This window comes from Python bivittatus, unplaced genomic scaffold (genome assembly GCF_059951505.1).
Source record: "Python bivittatus isolate LINGU-HERP-01145 unplaced genomic scaffold, Pbiv_v1 ctg000980_np1212, whole genome shotgun sequence".
Classification (NCBI taxonomy): Eukaryota; Metazoa; Chordata; class Lepidosauria; order Squamata; family Pythonidae; genus Python; species Python bivittatus.
This window is the reverse complement of record NW_028277125.1, coordinates 56503591-56517294: the sequence shown is the minus strand read 5'-3', so window position 1 is coordinate 56517294 and position 13704 is coordinate 56503591. Positions and strand designations below refer to the sequence as shown.

The window sequence follows — 13704 nt, the reverse complement described above, 5'->3', positions numbered from 1 at the left end:
ATGTGGCTTGTTTGGTATTGGCTTTATGTAATGTGGGAACTCAGTCCTTCTAGTCTATGAACCATAATTTATGGGTTACAGTGATGTGGAAACTCAATTATAGCTTATTTAACCACCTTGCCTCAAAAATTGTGGTTAGAGCAATGTGTGACCCCAACTCTTTCTTCCCAGCTGATTTCCCCCCCCTGAACATGACACTTTGAAGAACAAGCAGCCCCTGGAGTTCTGTAATAGAATTCTTAATTCCAAAAGTTGCCAACATCAAAGTAAGTGAGATCATTAATCTTCTCCTAAGATTCCTTGTACTATTAAATTATGCTGCTAAAATTGGAGGTGCAATTCCAGAAATACTGGTTTGGAAAATTATGATACAACATGATAGCAGGATGGGGGCAGCAAGGATTTTGCTACACACATTAAATACAAATGTACGGGAACTGAAATTGAGGAGTAGTGTCTTCTGAATGGTTTCAAACTCCCTGTTATCCAGAATCTATATTGCAATGGTGATGGGTGTTATACCCTAACAAATTGGGAGGCACAACACTGGGGAAAATAGCATAGTTTTGTTCAGCCGAAAAATCTTTCCAGGATAAACACCCAATGGATAAGCATGGTTTTTTTGTTTTATTTCTCAGCTCCAAATGCCAGGAAACAAAAATTTGGTGTTTGGTTGGAGGGGGTAGCCCAAAAGGGAGTCAGGTAAATCCCTTGGATCCACTAGTTTCCATATCTGGGGCAGAGTATCTGGACCAAAGATAAGTTCATCTATTGCTGTATATTATGATTCTTCTCTTTTTATGTTAAAGATCAAACCTCATTATTAATACAGAACACTTAGGAAGTCTGCCCAAACAGATGCTAGCCAGAACTGGAATTCAACACAGGTGATCTAGCAAGACTACCATTTCTGGATTTGGTAGCTCAAGATAAATCATATTTTATCACAGAACTACCAAACATAGCATTCTCCAACATTTAAAATGGATGGTTTCCAAGTAAGATTCTGTCAGTAAACCTGCCTTTACAGAAATCCAAAATGAAGAAGCACATTTTATATGCAGAAGCTCTTAAGTGGGACCCCTACCTAAGGCACCCATACTAGGTGAGGAGAAAATCATCCAAAAATTATCAGAGAGCTCCTGCTAATCAGAGGGAAACATTTATAGTAGGCTAATAGATAAATTGTCTGAGGCAGCTTCCAGTGTTCCCAGCCAGACTCTGGACTGGTGCCAGTTGCATAGCAAGGCTCAACTGTAAAAGCAGGACATGAGTACAAATTATTTGCCTTTTAAAAAAGAGGAAGCAGGCCAAAGGTTGCAAATCTGGTTTGACACCTGAATAACCCCTGCAGCAGGCAGGAGTGACGCCAGCTCTGAGTAATCACACCAGGCTGCTTTTGATCAAAAAGCTGTAATGCTTTCCTTTACCCTTCTGAAAGAGCTAGAGCAGTGAATCGTAGAGATACAGCCTTGTAAGCCACACTCACCATGGATAGGAAAAAGATTCTTCAGTGTATTTCAAAAAATAAACCCTAGAAATTCCATGAGACTTGAATATGTGTTGGCTCAAGCAGTTGTCATTTTTGCCACATTCCATAAGATTGCGCCGTAATGAAAAGAATGAGTTTAATTAGTTCCAGTTGTTCATGCATCACTAGACTTTTACACATAGAGGGAGGGTGTTTTGCAGCTGCAAAGCTTGTTGGCTAATTGCTTGTGTTCTGTTTGTGTGCAAAACAGATAAAACCAAATTTAGAAAGGGTTGCCACCACATCTGTTAAGAGCAGACATATTTTCAATCAGCTGCCATTCCTGTTTAGCCTTCTTGGAATGAAGTGGTAAACCCACACAATTCATAGATTGTACAAGAGTTGCATGACAAGTAATGTCTCCACCTCCATAACTTTAATTTACACAGGGATATTTTAATTAATGAAACACAAAAACAATCCTTGAAATGAGTTCTTCTGTTAACTGTATTTATTTTTTCACATAATCACCACCATTTGCTACACACTTCTGCCAACAATGAACTAACTTAAGGCCATCACAAAGTCACTCCACACTTTGCCTCTTCAACCAGGTCCTGAAAAGCCTTTTTACCCCTTCATCTGAGTCAAGCAGATGTTCATGAAGGCATTTTTTTCAATTTTGGGAAAAGTTGGAAATCACATGGCACCAAGTCAGGACTGTATGGCAGCTGAAGTAAGATGGTGAGATCTAACTCGCAGTTGCCTCTTGGGTGGCTCGAGAAGTATGAGGCCTAGTGTTGTCCTGTTGCAGCACCATTTTCTTCTTGTGCTTCCAAATTCTGCTTAATCAGAGTTTTGAATGTTGCAATATAGTGCTCTGAGTTGCCAGTAGTGCCAGGTTCAAGAAAATCCATATGAATAGCACCATTCGCATCCCAAAAAACTATAACCGTAAGTTTTCCTCGCAATGCCTATTTTTTTTCTCCCCTGTAAGTAAAGTTTTGGACTGATGCTTCATTTCTGAGTTAAAATGATGAGCCCGTTTCATCTGCTGTCACAATGGTATGAAGAAATTATCTTTAATTTCATAGCAGGACAACAATTGCTGGCAAATTTCAATTCTTGAAGCTTTAATCTCTGCCATTAGCATGTGACAAACCCTTCTTGCACAAACCTTCCAATACTGAGGAACATCAGTAATGTCACACACACGTTCCTGTGAAATGCCAAGCTTGACAGCAATTTCCCTTTGAATGATCCACAGATTGTCCTTAGTCATCAATCTTTCTCATGTGAAATGTGTCAGTTGCTGTCATACATTGTCCACTCATTCATGATCATATATCAACTCTTCCCAGTTCACCATCTTTCCTGTTTTGGCCCAGTGATGCACAGTACTCATGTCAACCCAGTCATTACCAAAAACAACCTGCATTTGATGGTGAATTTCAATTGGAGGAACTCCTTCAGCATGTTGCTTAAAGTGCATTGATGAGTACTCACTGTAGCCTTCCATTTCACCTTTTTCCACAGCAAATTCCTGTCAACTGAAGTGAAAGAACAGATGCTAAAGAACAGGTCAGAGTTCTGAGAGCGTCAGTGCTGCCATCTCTTGGTACCTCACAAGATTGGAACCATTACTTTTCATTCAATCTTGTACCTTGCTCCTGTGTTGAGCAGCGGACATGCTCAGTGAAAAATGAGTCTTGTTTTACGATGAACTGTGATCAAGTTAAGGCTTGGTGCCACAAAAGTTCCAAACCCAAACAGAAATGTAATTCATAAAGAGATGAAATTTGAGATACAGGCACTTCTTAATAAATCAAAGTGCTAGTTGATTAGGGAGATGACTATGTTGGACTACAACTCTGATGATCTGCATCATCAATACAGTAAGTGGTCTAACTGTCCAAGGTATCTGAACTCCATTAGGTTGAAAAAGGTTAGATTAGAATCTACAGTGTAACAAGTAGAAGCCAGAGATTATTCAATCATTGCACATTTGGGCAGCCAAATTCTTTCAAGGTTTCTATTCCAGATTCATTCACTCTTAGAAGAATTAAACTAGCCAATCAATGATCAGAGTCAAGATCAAGTCAGACCCATCTTTTCTATAATATAGGAAAAGGTGCATGTGGATTTCTTCTCTCTTGTATGTTCCCTCTTCCCAGCAAAATCCCAAATCTTTCCCAATTTACCAAACTTCTTCTGTATTTTTTAACATGCAAAATACCAGCAGTGGAAGAGAATCAAATAAACAGCAAAAACGATATTTTGTTATATAACATTAATTGCATCCTCAGTGTGCAATTTTAGTAATGTTAGATTTTTCATGTTGCCTCTGATATACAGTATGACTAATATCGTAAAATGTTAACCGTATATCTTCTGGAAAATACTGTAATAGCATTCAAATCCCTATTTAAGAAAGAGATAATGTCCAGAAATTGTCTGTCTACTACCGTAAATGTTTTCATGGGATTTTACTTCCTTTATAAACCCCTCAAGCCCAAGTCAGCAGCTCCACAAAGATATATGGTTGAAGTGGGATATTTGCAGAGTTTCCTTTTCAGTGTAAGGCAGGCTTTCCTTTCCAGCCATGCAAAACTGCAGAACCAACATTCAGTGAACACACAGCTTTGGGAGGCTGCAGCTTCTGTGCTTAAACCACACAATCCTGTAAAGAACATGCTAAAGGCACTGACTTTAAAAAAGATTGCACAAAGCCCTGCACCCTGCTCTGATGTAACATCTTGGCCAGGATGGAGTGATGAAACCTTTCTTCAGATAAACAGCAGCACGAGATCACAAATGTTCAATTTTTTTTCTTTCTGGATGAGGGCCACACTGGTTCATTAAGAAGCAGGCAAGCAAAGTAGCAGGTAGAGCCAGGGCAAAAACTAAATGTAATTTCAATTCTACTTAATTATAATAAAATGTACTATAATTATTCTTTCGTTGTGTGTTCTATTATTTTCTCTTTGGCAACATTAAATATTTTGTATTGTCGAAGGCTTTCACGGCCAGCATACGATGGCTGGTGTGGGTCTTCCGGGCTGTGTGGCCGTGGTCTTTAAGTCTTGTTTCCTAACGTTTCGCCAGCACCTGTGACCGGCATCTTCAGAGTGCAGGAGCACAGACAGGAGCAGTTCTCTCTGTGCCCCAACAAACAAGAAGGAAACAAGACTTCAAGACCACGGCCACACAGCCCGGAAGACCCACACCAGCCATTAAATATTTTGTTAAAAGCTCTTGGTTGGAGATGTCAGGAATCCATATCCATGGATGATGGTGTGATGCGGCCCTGGGACTGCAAGCCTTGTGCCTCCATACCAGATGATCAAATAACCCTGATTTTTAGAATGGGCATAGAGGCACACATATAATTATATGCAGCACTCCAATTAGTGTTCACTTCTTATGGAGGAGGATGGTAGCAGTGAATAAAGACAGTTGAGGGCCGCTGAAGACTAAGAGATTCAGTACAGCAGATGCTTTCATGACTTATAATCCGCTTCTTCAGATGATGGCCAAAGACTTATGAGGCTATCCTTCTGAAAACTATAGGCAAGATACAAGGTTTTTGAAATATTTTACTAGAAAAGTTGATCATAAACAAGCTTACCAAGTCACTGTTAATTCATTCATACTGATATTTTATTTTTCTTCTTTGTGTAATTGGCTCTACTTCTCCTTGGAATTCTGGATCCAGTTACTGGAGAATTAACAGTTGGATGGCTGCACAGACATGAATAGAATAAGCACAAGGACTAGATCCATATGCATCAAATCATAGTCTCTGGTTGGCAAATCACAATAGCTGGATTCACAGAACATGCTAAGCCAAAACAAAACAATCTATATTTTGACCGAGCACAGGAGTAGATCCCAGTTTTCAACCTGGAGACCACACTTCATTTCATCCTGCCCGGGGGCCGTAAGGAGTGTGGCTAGTGATATGTCACCGAAATAGATATGACCAAAACTCCCTTTTGTCCTGTAATTCACCCAAAACAAGATCTCCAAAAGTTTGGCCCCAATCTGTTTCGAGGTGTTCTGGGATCTACCAGTGGGATGCAAATGGGTGTTAGGCTGCATGACCAACTTAAAATTGGGAACAGTTGTAGAAGGATTTCCAAAATGAAATTTGGACAGTGACACAGTGCAGTTTCTTTACTGTAACTGTGTTTGAACACTATTTTGTAAATGATCGATAGATAAATGATTCTGATAGATCGATAAAGATTAGTTATCAAAAAAGAAAAATCATAGGATAAAGCTCAATCCAGTTCACGGTGGGATTAGTTAAATAGATTCATTTACTTCAAATTTACAAAGTATTTTCTCCAGTGATTAGCTCACTTTTCATAATACTGTATTTAAGTTGGAAGACAGAAGCAACGACTGAAAAGATGAATATTTCCCTCTATTACATTAATCTTCTAATCTATTTCTCAGATGCAGTCTAAAAGCTATGTCAGCACTACATCTCCCATTTCTCAAACACGATGGCCTCAACACACACTGTTATCTTAAGTGTCTAGGCAAGTGCATTTTAGAACTCTGGCCTTCTAAAGTATTTTGATATAACTTGGTTTATTCTTCTCAACACCTGTAACTGATCTTTTACATGCTTGCAGTATATCACATGGATATGCTGAGTGATTTTTCAATTATGTGTCATCAGGTCAATTTTGATTCTTAGTGACCACAGAGATAGACCTTTTCCAGGATGATATGGCCCTTCAGGTCTTTCAATAGTGCCCCATCACTGCTGTAATCAAGTCCATCCACCTTGCCCCTGGTTGTCCTCTTCTTCTTTTTCTTTCTACCTTTTCCAGCATTATAGACTTTTCTTGATGGCTGGGTATTTGCATACTGTGTTTGAAGTATGATCATTTGAGCCTGGGCATTTGTCCATCAAATGAGAACTCTGGATTTGTTCTATCAATTATTTGTTTTCTTGGTTATCCGAGAAAATATGCTGACCTTTTATGAAAGCTAATTTTCATAGCATTAGGCAGTTCCTATTTGGGTTGCAAAAACCCAGACAACCACTAGATGGGAGCAAAATGTTTTTTCTGTATCTTTTTGCTGTTATTTAGTGATAACTCAGATTTTTGCTACCCAGGTATGGTATGCCTACATAGCACTCCAAACTATATTTAGATGCAATGGCTGAAGCTTATAATAAAAGTATTTTGCTTTAAATTCCAATAAATGAAGCCAAGATGCTGAAAAATAAGATGATTAAGACAAGAGACAAACTTTATTTTTATAGCAGTGTTTGTAATACGGCTTGGAGTTGATGTGTGTTTGCAAAATTAGTTAGCTTACTCATGCATATTTTTCAAAAGTTCATTATAGAAACATGAGCAACAGACTTGTCCACATAATTGGTTGATCTTGCTCAGTATTATCTACACTGACTAACAGCCAATCTCAAAAATTTCAGGCAGGAATATGTCACAGCTCTCCCTGGAAGCATCACAAAGTGAACCTAGGACTTTCTACACACAATGTATATACTTAATCATTGATATATATCTCTGCTGTTGATATTTTTGTAGGATATATTTTGCTTGAAATGTTTTCTTTGTACCAAAGTATGTTGAATGTTTAGCTATAATTTGAAAACGTTAAAACTGGAAACTGAAATGTTGTTCCTGTGTCCAAAAAGATCTGTGTAAGAATGAGTTCATAATTACAGTACCATTCCATGAACTGATTTTTTAAAAGTATTAACTTAAATGCATCTTTCTACGTTGCCTTCCTGAACCTGGTGCTCTCCAAATATACTGTGACTCTCAGCTCTAACACATCTGGAGATCCACTGGTTATTTTATTATTATATTTAGATACTGAGAGACTTAAAAAAAACCCATAGTTTGCATCACAGAAACATACAAAACCCTAAAAACCAAGCCAAAGTATCAATCGACCACAGTGCAATAGGTGCTATGGTGACCATTTACTCCCTAAACACCCTTTGGGAATTTTGGATATTTTAGGCAATGTCCAAGGAAGATCTACATTAAACAAAAATTTAAAAACCTTCACTGTCCATTTTAGTGTTTTTGACAGAGAATTTAACATTGTGGCAAAGATAAATATGTATTGCCCTACATCTTGAATTGCTATGAAACTCATAGGAATCGCTATGAACTGAAAGACCCACAATTTAAAGATAGAAGTGTTTTGCAACCACTGAATCCGGTTTTCTCCTTGCTGCCTTCCAGATATGTTGTACTATGATCCAAGAATTCCCAGTTGGAATGTTCTAATCCATCCCCCTCCCCCAACAGTAAGAGACTCGCTGACAGTGAAACTCACCTCAGATTGAAGTCCCAGATATCTGGCATCTATTCTTTATGGAATGAAATGTTTATCAATATATTTCCATCTCACATTTCTGTACATAGGGCCCTCAAGACAACTACCAATCAAAACTAAATAATGAAATGAAATGAAATCTGATAAAAACAGTCAAAATGAGCTAATTCAGATTAAAAAGATCTGGCTGAAGCAGATCATGACTTTTTTCCTGAAAGTGGAAAGAATGGAGTGTCTAGACAGCTTGGTACAGAAAACCTATGAACATTTGTCATTAGTATAGTTTTGTACAAATGGAATAATAGAACAAGACGAACTGTACCCACTTAACAGAGATTCCATCATCGCTATGTATATCAAGTTCTGCTCCATACACTCATAGTAATCCTCCTTTGCAATGGTTGCACTAAAACTCGTATCCATAAAAATACAGTATCAAAAACACCAACATTAGAATCCAGAAATCTTGTGTAAATAAGCTAATATAAAAGAGAATCAAAGAAATGTGTCATCTCTGAAGCCTCTGACAAGTCACAGGATAGTCTAAATCCATCATCAGTACAGCCAACAACAAGAGCCAATTCAAGCAATGCATTTTCTCTACACAGCCCTATATATCTTCTGGGAAGAAAAGCATGAAATGTACTCACATGGTAGAACATGTGAAGAACGTCTCAAGCATAAGGTTTGTCAAAACTGCATGTTTTAGGAAACCATAATATATAGGAAGAAAATATCTTGGGGGAATCATAGTTGAGCTATTATAAGAGGTAACATAAACCATGAGTCTGTAACCAACAGTCCATAGCTTATAAGCTTTACACATTGTCTAGCACAGTGTTTTTCAGACTGTGTTCTATGGAATCCTAGGGTTCCATGAGACTAGGGGAAAAAAGAAAAAAATTCACTTGAATGCAGCCCATTTTTCTACTGCTACAACTTTACTACTTGGCCAGGGATTCTGGGATTTTTTTTTTTAATTAGCAGATTCTGTGATCTGAAAAAAATTGAAAAATCCTGGTCTAGCACTCAGCAAATAAAAAAACTATAAAGTATCTATATGAGGATCACCCAGTCACTTAAAGTACTCTTGCAAATTAAATAAGACATTCATGCAAAGAAAACAATAATATTAATATCTCGGTGGTATGATAGCCATATCTTTATTTTACACAGACACACACACTTATACAGTGCATACTGGTAATAAGGTTTGGAAGTTTTTCTCAAGCCATAACATGTGTAATAATGTTCTACCACAAGGTGGCTCCTCACAGATGTTCTGTGATCACTTTTCTCCCTTAGCATTCAGCCAGCAACTAGATTTCCTTGCTTAGAAATACTATGGCCTGAATTCTAGTGATCCACTAGGGCTGAAAGGAGATCCGTTTATTTTTAATCTTTGGTTCAGGCATATAGAAACACTGGACTGAAAGCTCTAATCAGTATGTAAGGATGCATGGCAAATAAAGATCTCGCAGGAAACAGTTATCAAAGTCTCTTCAAAAGCAAATTGTTCTCATGCTTGGCACATGACCTCACCCTTTATTTGATGGACTTTTGTTTTTTGTTTTTGCATCAAAGAATTAACTTCAAAAGTATCTTCTGTGTTATTATCTAACAATTGTGTTCACTGGATAATACTTTGATTATTGGGTAGGGTCCCTATGAGAAACAACCACACAGACATCAGAAGAGGGTTTCTAGAATTACTCGAAGAAGTTAGAGGAGACCCAACTACGCTCTTCAGTAAGTCTTAAAAGACTCCCTGAGGCACCCTTTTCCATCCACTTATGCAATTTAGACCAGAGTCTTTAACCGAGAGACCATTAGCGGGTATTTTTAAATAGATAATTTTATAGGTGATGTGTTCTTTTTAAAAGCACTTCACCAGGGGAAGGTGAAAGAGGGGGAGACTGACTTTCAGTACCCCACCCACCACTTGATTAAAGGACTTCGTGGATACGGCAGAACGGGAAACAAATCCCTCCAAAGGACGGCTTTTCCTGGAAGCGACTGCAATTGCTCATCCCTCCCCCCCCCGCCCCCATTTCCCAGATAAGAAACACTCCCTCGTGCATCTGCTAACCTAAGACATCTAAGCACAGCCACAAGAGGTTACAGGAGCTTACGATTCCAGCCAGGGGATTTTTCATTCATCAAATGCAGTGAATGAAAGCTCCCTCCAAATACTGCAAGCTGCGCGCTCAGGAGCTCAGCTTTTCAAAGGTAGCGACCTTTCAGAGTCCACATCCTCCTCCGAGAGGTTCAGGAAGAGCCCAAAAAAGAAAGAAAGAAAGGAAACAGAAGGCATCCAGTCATTGAAGTAGAGAAACCCTTTTCCCCACCCAGGCGACGACGGGTTGTAAAACAGATTAAGAATCGCTTGTTAAAGTGATGAAGTTCGGAATGGCCATGATTGCACGAATCACTTAGGGCTGACAGCAAGATCGTAGCTCCCCCCTCCCTGCTCCAAATATCCTCCATGCATGCTCTATTTTGCAAATACGCACATACCAGTTCCAGATTTTATGCAAAAACAGGTCTCTCGGTCCCTTAACTGTGCCTTATCGTACAGCTGCGGGGGGGGGGGGGGAATGGGTGGGGTGGCTAGGTTTTTCATATGCAGTTTGCAAGGTAATTGCCTTCCGCCCTCACTACCTTTGAATCGCCCTCTCCCTTTCTTCTTCTTCTCCGCCAGGTTCAGTGACGTGTTTATGACATTGGTTTAAAAATGAAATACCCCTCCATCTCTGAGCGCCCAATAGCTCGTTTTTGGCACACACCCCTTGTGCCATTGAGTCGATCCGGATCGACAGCCCGAACTATTTGCATTTGCAGACGTGCTAACCGTGAAAGCGAGCATTCGCCGCTGACCTTTCCGAACAATACATGGCGAAATCTTGCACATTTGAGGAGAGGGAGACGGGAGGAGAGGGAGAGACCGAGAGTTGGCTAGGGTTTCAACTGTACTGTAGCTTGAAAGGAACCACTTCTCCGAGCCCGGCTTAGCGAACGTGTGTCCTGCTTCTCGCAAGCAAGGACTGGAAGCCCCGCGTTCTCACCAGTGCTGGGCTCCAGAGGAGGTTAAACAACACACTCATGCACGGAGGATGCCTTCTTATCTTCACCATCACCTTTCCGCCTCCGCCGCTCAGCATTGCTTCGCACAGGTCTAAATGCGGCAGAGAGAGAGAGAGAGAGATGCTTCGCGCCGCGCGACCTTACCTTCTCTGGCTTTGAGCAGAACCGTGTTGGCAACTATATTCTCCAGCTCCATTGACAAGCTCAGTCAGGACGCTGCAGCGGAGGATGGGAAGCTTCAGGAGGCACTCGCGCTTGGCGTCTGACTACGGCAGCGCAGCACCAACCCCTGCCCTAGTGCATTCTTGCGCTTCGTTCTCTTGCTTCCTCCGTCGAGGTCCTTCCTTGAGAAAGAACCACCGCTTGCTCGCTCGCTGGCTTGCCTGCCTGCCTGCCTGCTCCCTCTGCCTCCTCCAGTCCGAAACTCTTCCCCCTAGCTTCGCGTATCTCGGTTACTCCATTCTCGGTGTCTACATGTAAAAGCAAAAAGGAAAAGCCCACCCTCTCACCCCTCCTCCGCTGGGAAGGTTTCAAATGGGCGGGCTTCTCTCCCTCCCTCCGCGGGGGTGTGGTACTATGAAGCTGGTTCCGCAGCATAGCGCAGGCGCCATGCTCAACAGCTGGCTCGCTCCTCGCAGCGATGGGCTGAGCGTGTCGGGAGACGTAGTTTTTTGTAAAGGGGGGGGGTTACCGCCAGCATCCGTTCCTTGCATTGCACATGCAGGCGGTCGGGCGGTGAGTATTTGAATGCCGATCAGGTTTTACAGATGCTTTCCTGGAGTGGGGGTGGGAGTTGTGGAGCAACTCCAGAGTATAAAGGGAAGCGGAAATGGTCTGTTGTTGGTTTTTTTTTTTTAAAAATAATTCTCACGGTTGAATGGAGGAAAGACCATCATGATTCATGATCCGTTCCAAGTCTGTCAATCTGCTGCTTTGGTTTAATGAAATAAGCTGCTCATGAAAATATTTTGACAGTTTCTCAAATGCGGCAATGTTTCCATGTGCACAAGTTTCTGTTAAGTGAACAACAAAAATAAATTATATGGAAGCCAAATGAATTAGGCACAATGCCTGTGAAACCTTTTAGCATACTCGTTTTCAATGAGCTCCACTAGCATGGTTTTAGGAAAAATAGGACCTGTTGAATTTTTCCTTGATGTACAAACTTAGTTTGTATGGCTTGCTTAACTCTGGCTGACTGAACAGTGATGTACCAAAATAAATTTTATTTATTAAACTTATACTCTGACACATTTTGACAACTCTGGGTGCATAAAATGTAACAACAGTTAAAACATCCACAGTATGGTTTAAACAAATAATGACATCAGAACACCCCCAATGAAAACAAACAAGTAAATAATAATAAAAGGTGGCATAATGCCCTCTGGAAAATTCCATTTTCAGTAGTTTCCTAAAAGCCAACAGAGTCCGATCTCTGTAAGACTATTCAAGAGCATTGGTGCTGCTTCAGAAAAGCAGCACCTTTCAGCCTAGCCCCTCTGGCTTCCTGAAAGAGGGAGACTATAAGACGTGACTGCTTCTAGTAGGCTGGGCTGATTCTGACTGGAGCAGGCAGGCCTGCAAGTGCCCAGGTGCCACATCATGGAGGGTTTTTAGGTCAACACTAGCACCTTAAACTATATCCGGGAACCAACTGGCAACCAGTGAAGGGTCCACAAAATCAGTATTATGTGCTCCCAATATCAGAAGCCAGTAAATAGACGAACTACTGTATTCTGGACTAGTTGCAGTTTCTGAAGTCTTTGAGGCCATGTAAAGCACACTGCGGTAGTCCAGTCAGGAGGTAATGAGAGCATGAGTTACTGTAGCTAGGTCTTCTTACACCAGGAAGGATGCAACTGGCACACTAGCCAAAATTGGGCAAAGTCCTTTCAGCCTTGGCCTCCACTGCTTTTCCAATAGGAGCCATAAGCCTAATTGCAAAGCTGTTCCTTTATAGTAATGCTTGGCCATCCAGCAATAACACTGGTATTGACAGAGAACCCCTATATACAAACATGAATTCTGTCTTACTTGGGTTCAGCTTCAGTCTCTTCTCTCCCATCTAGACCTTTACAACCTCCAAGCACTGACAGAACATCAGTAGCATCTTCATTATGCTAAAGTTGGATATTATCAGCACCCCAAGCCGCTGGATGATCTTACTCAGCAGTTTCATATGGATGTTAAAGAACAAGGGAAAGAGGATCAACCCCTGTGGCACCCCACATATCCATTGGGCTAATCTTTCATAGCCCATCACAATTGCCTAAAATCACCCATAGAGGAAAGAGCAGAACCACTGCAAACAGTGCCTCCGTTCCTCAAACCCATACATGGTCCAGTAAAGTACTGTTTGATGGCATCAAAAGCCACTGAGAGGTCCAAAAGGATGACGAGGGATGCACTACCCCAATCCACATCTCAACACAGGCTATCCATGGGAGTGACTAATGCTTCCTCTGTCCTACACCTGGGTCTGAACCTTGCCTGAAAAAGGTCCAAATAACCTACTTCTTCTAGGGTGCTGTGAAGTTTGTCTGCCACCATTGTCTTGACAACCTTCCCTAAAATATGGAAGTTGGAGGCCAAACGATAGTTATCCAAAACCCCTAGATCCAGCGATGGTCTCTTCAGAAGTGGGTATACTACAGCCTCCTTCAAGACTACTGGTTACTTCCCCTCCCACAAGGAGGTATTGGTAATTTCCCAGATCTAACCTGCTGCTTTTCTGCCTGCTCTCTGCAGCAGCCAGGACAGACAGGGGTCCAAGGAGAGGTGACAGATGACAACCTAACCCAAGATTACTT

At 41.0% G+C, this 13704-nt stretch overlaps 1 protein-coding gene across 3 annotated transcripts in view; it reads right to left on the bottom strand.

Annotated features, from left to right (window-relative positions):
- GRK5 (G protein-coupled receptor kinase 5) overlaps nucleotides 1-11393 on the bottom strand; it is a 172500-nt gene extending 161107 nt beyond the window's left edge. For 2 of the 3 annotated variants that reach the window (XR_015794345.1, XM_088131854.1), the window contains exon 1: nucleotides 11036-11392. Coding sequence is in view for 2 of the 3 variants with exons in the window: in XM_088131854.1 (XP_087987980.1) it covers nucleotides 11036-11087 (52 nt within the window). In the remaining variant the exon portion in view is untranslated. Of the gene's footprint in view, nucleotides 1-11035 lie in introns of all 3 variants that reach the window. The other variant, XM_088131855.1, reaches the window with a different exon arrangement.
- Between the last annotated feature and the right edge of the window lie 2311 nt (nucleotides 11394-13704).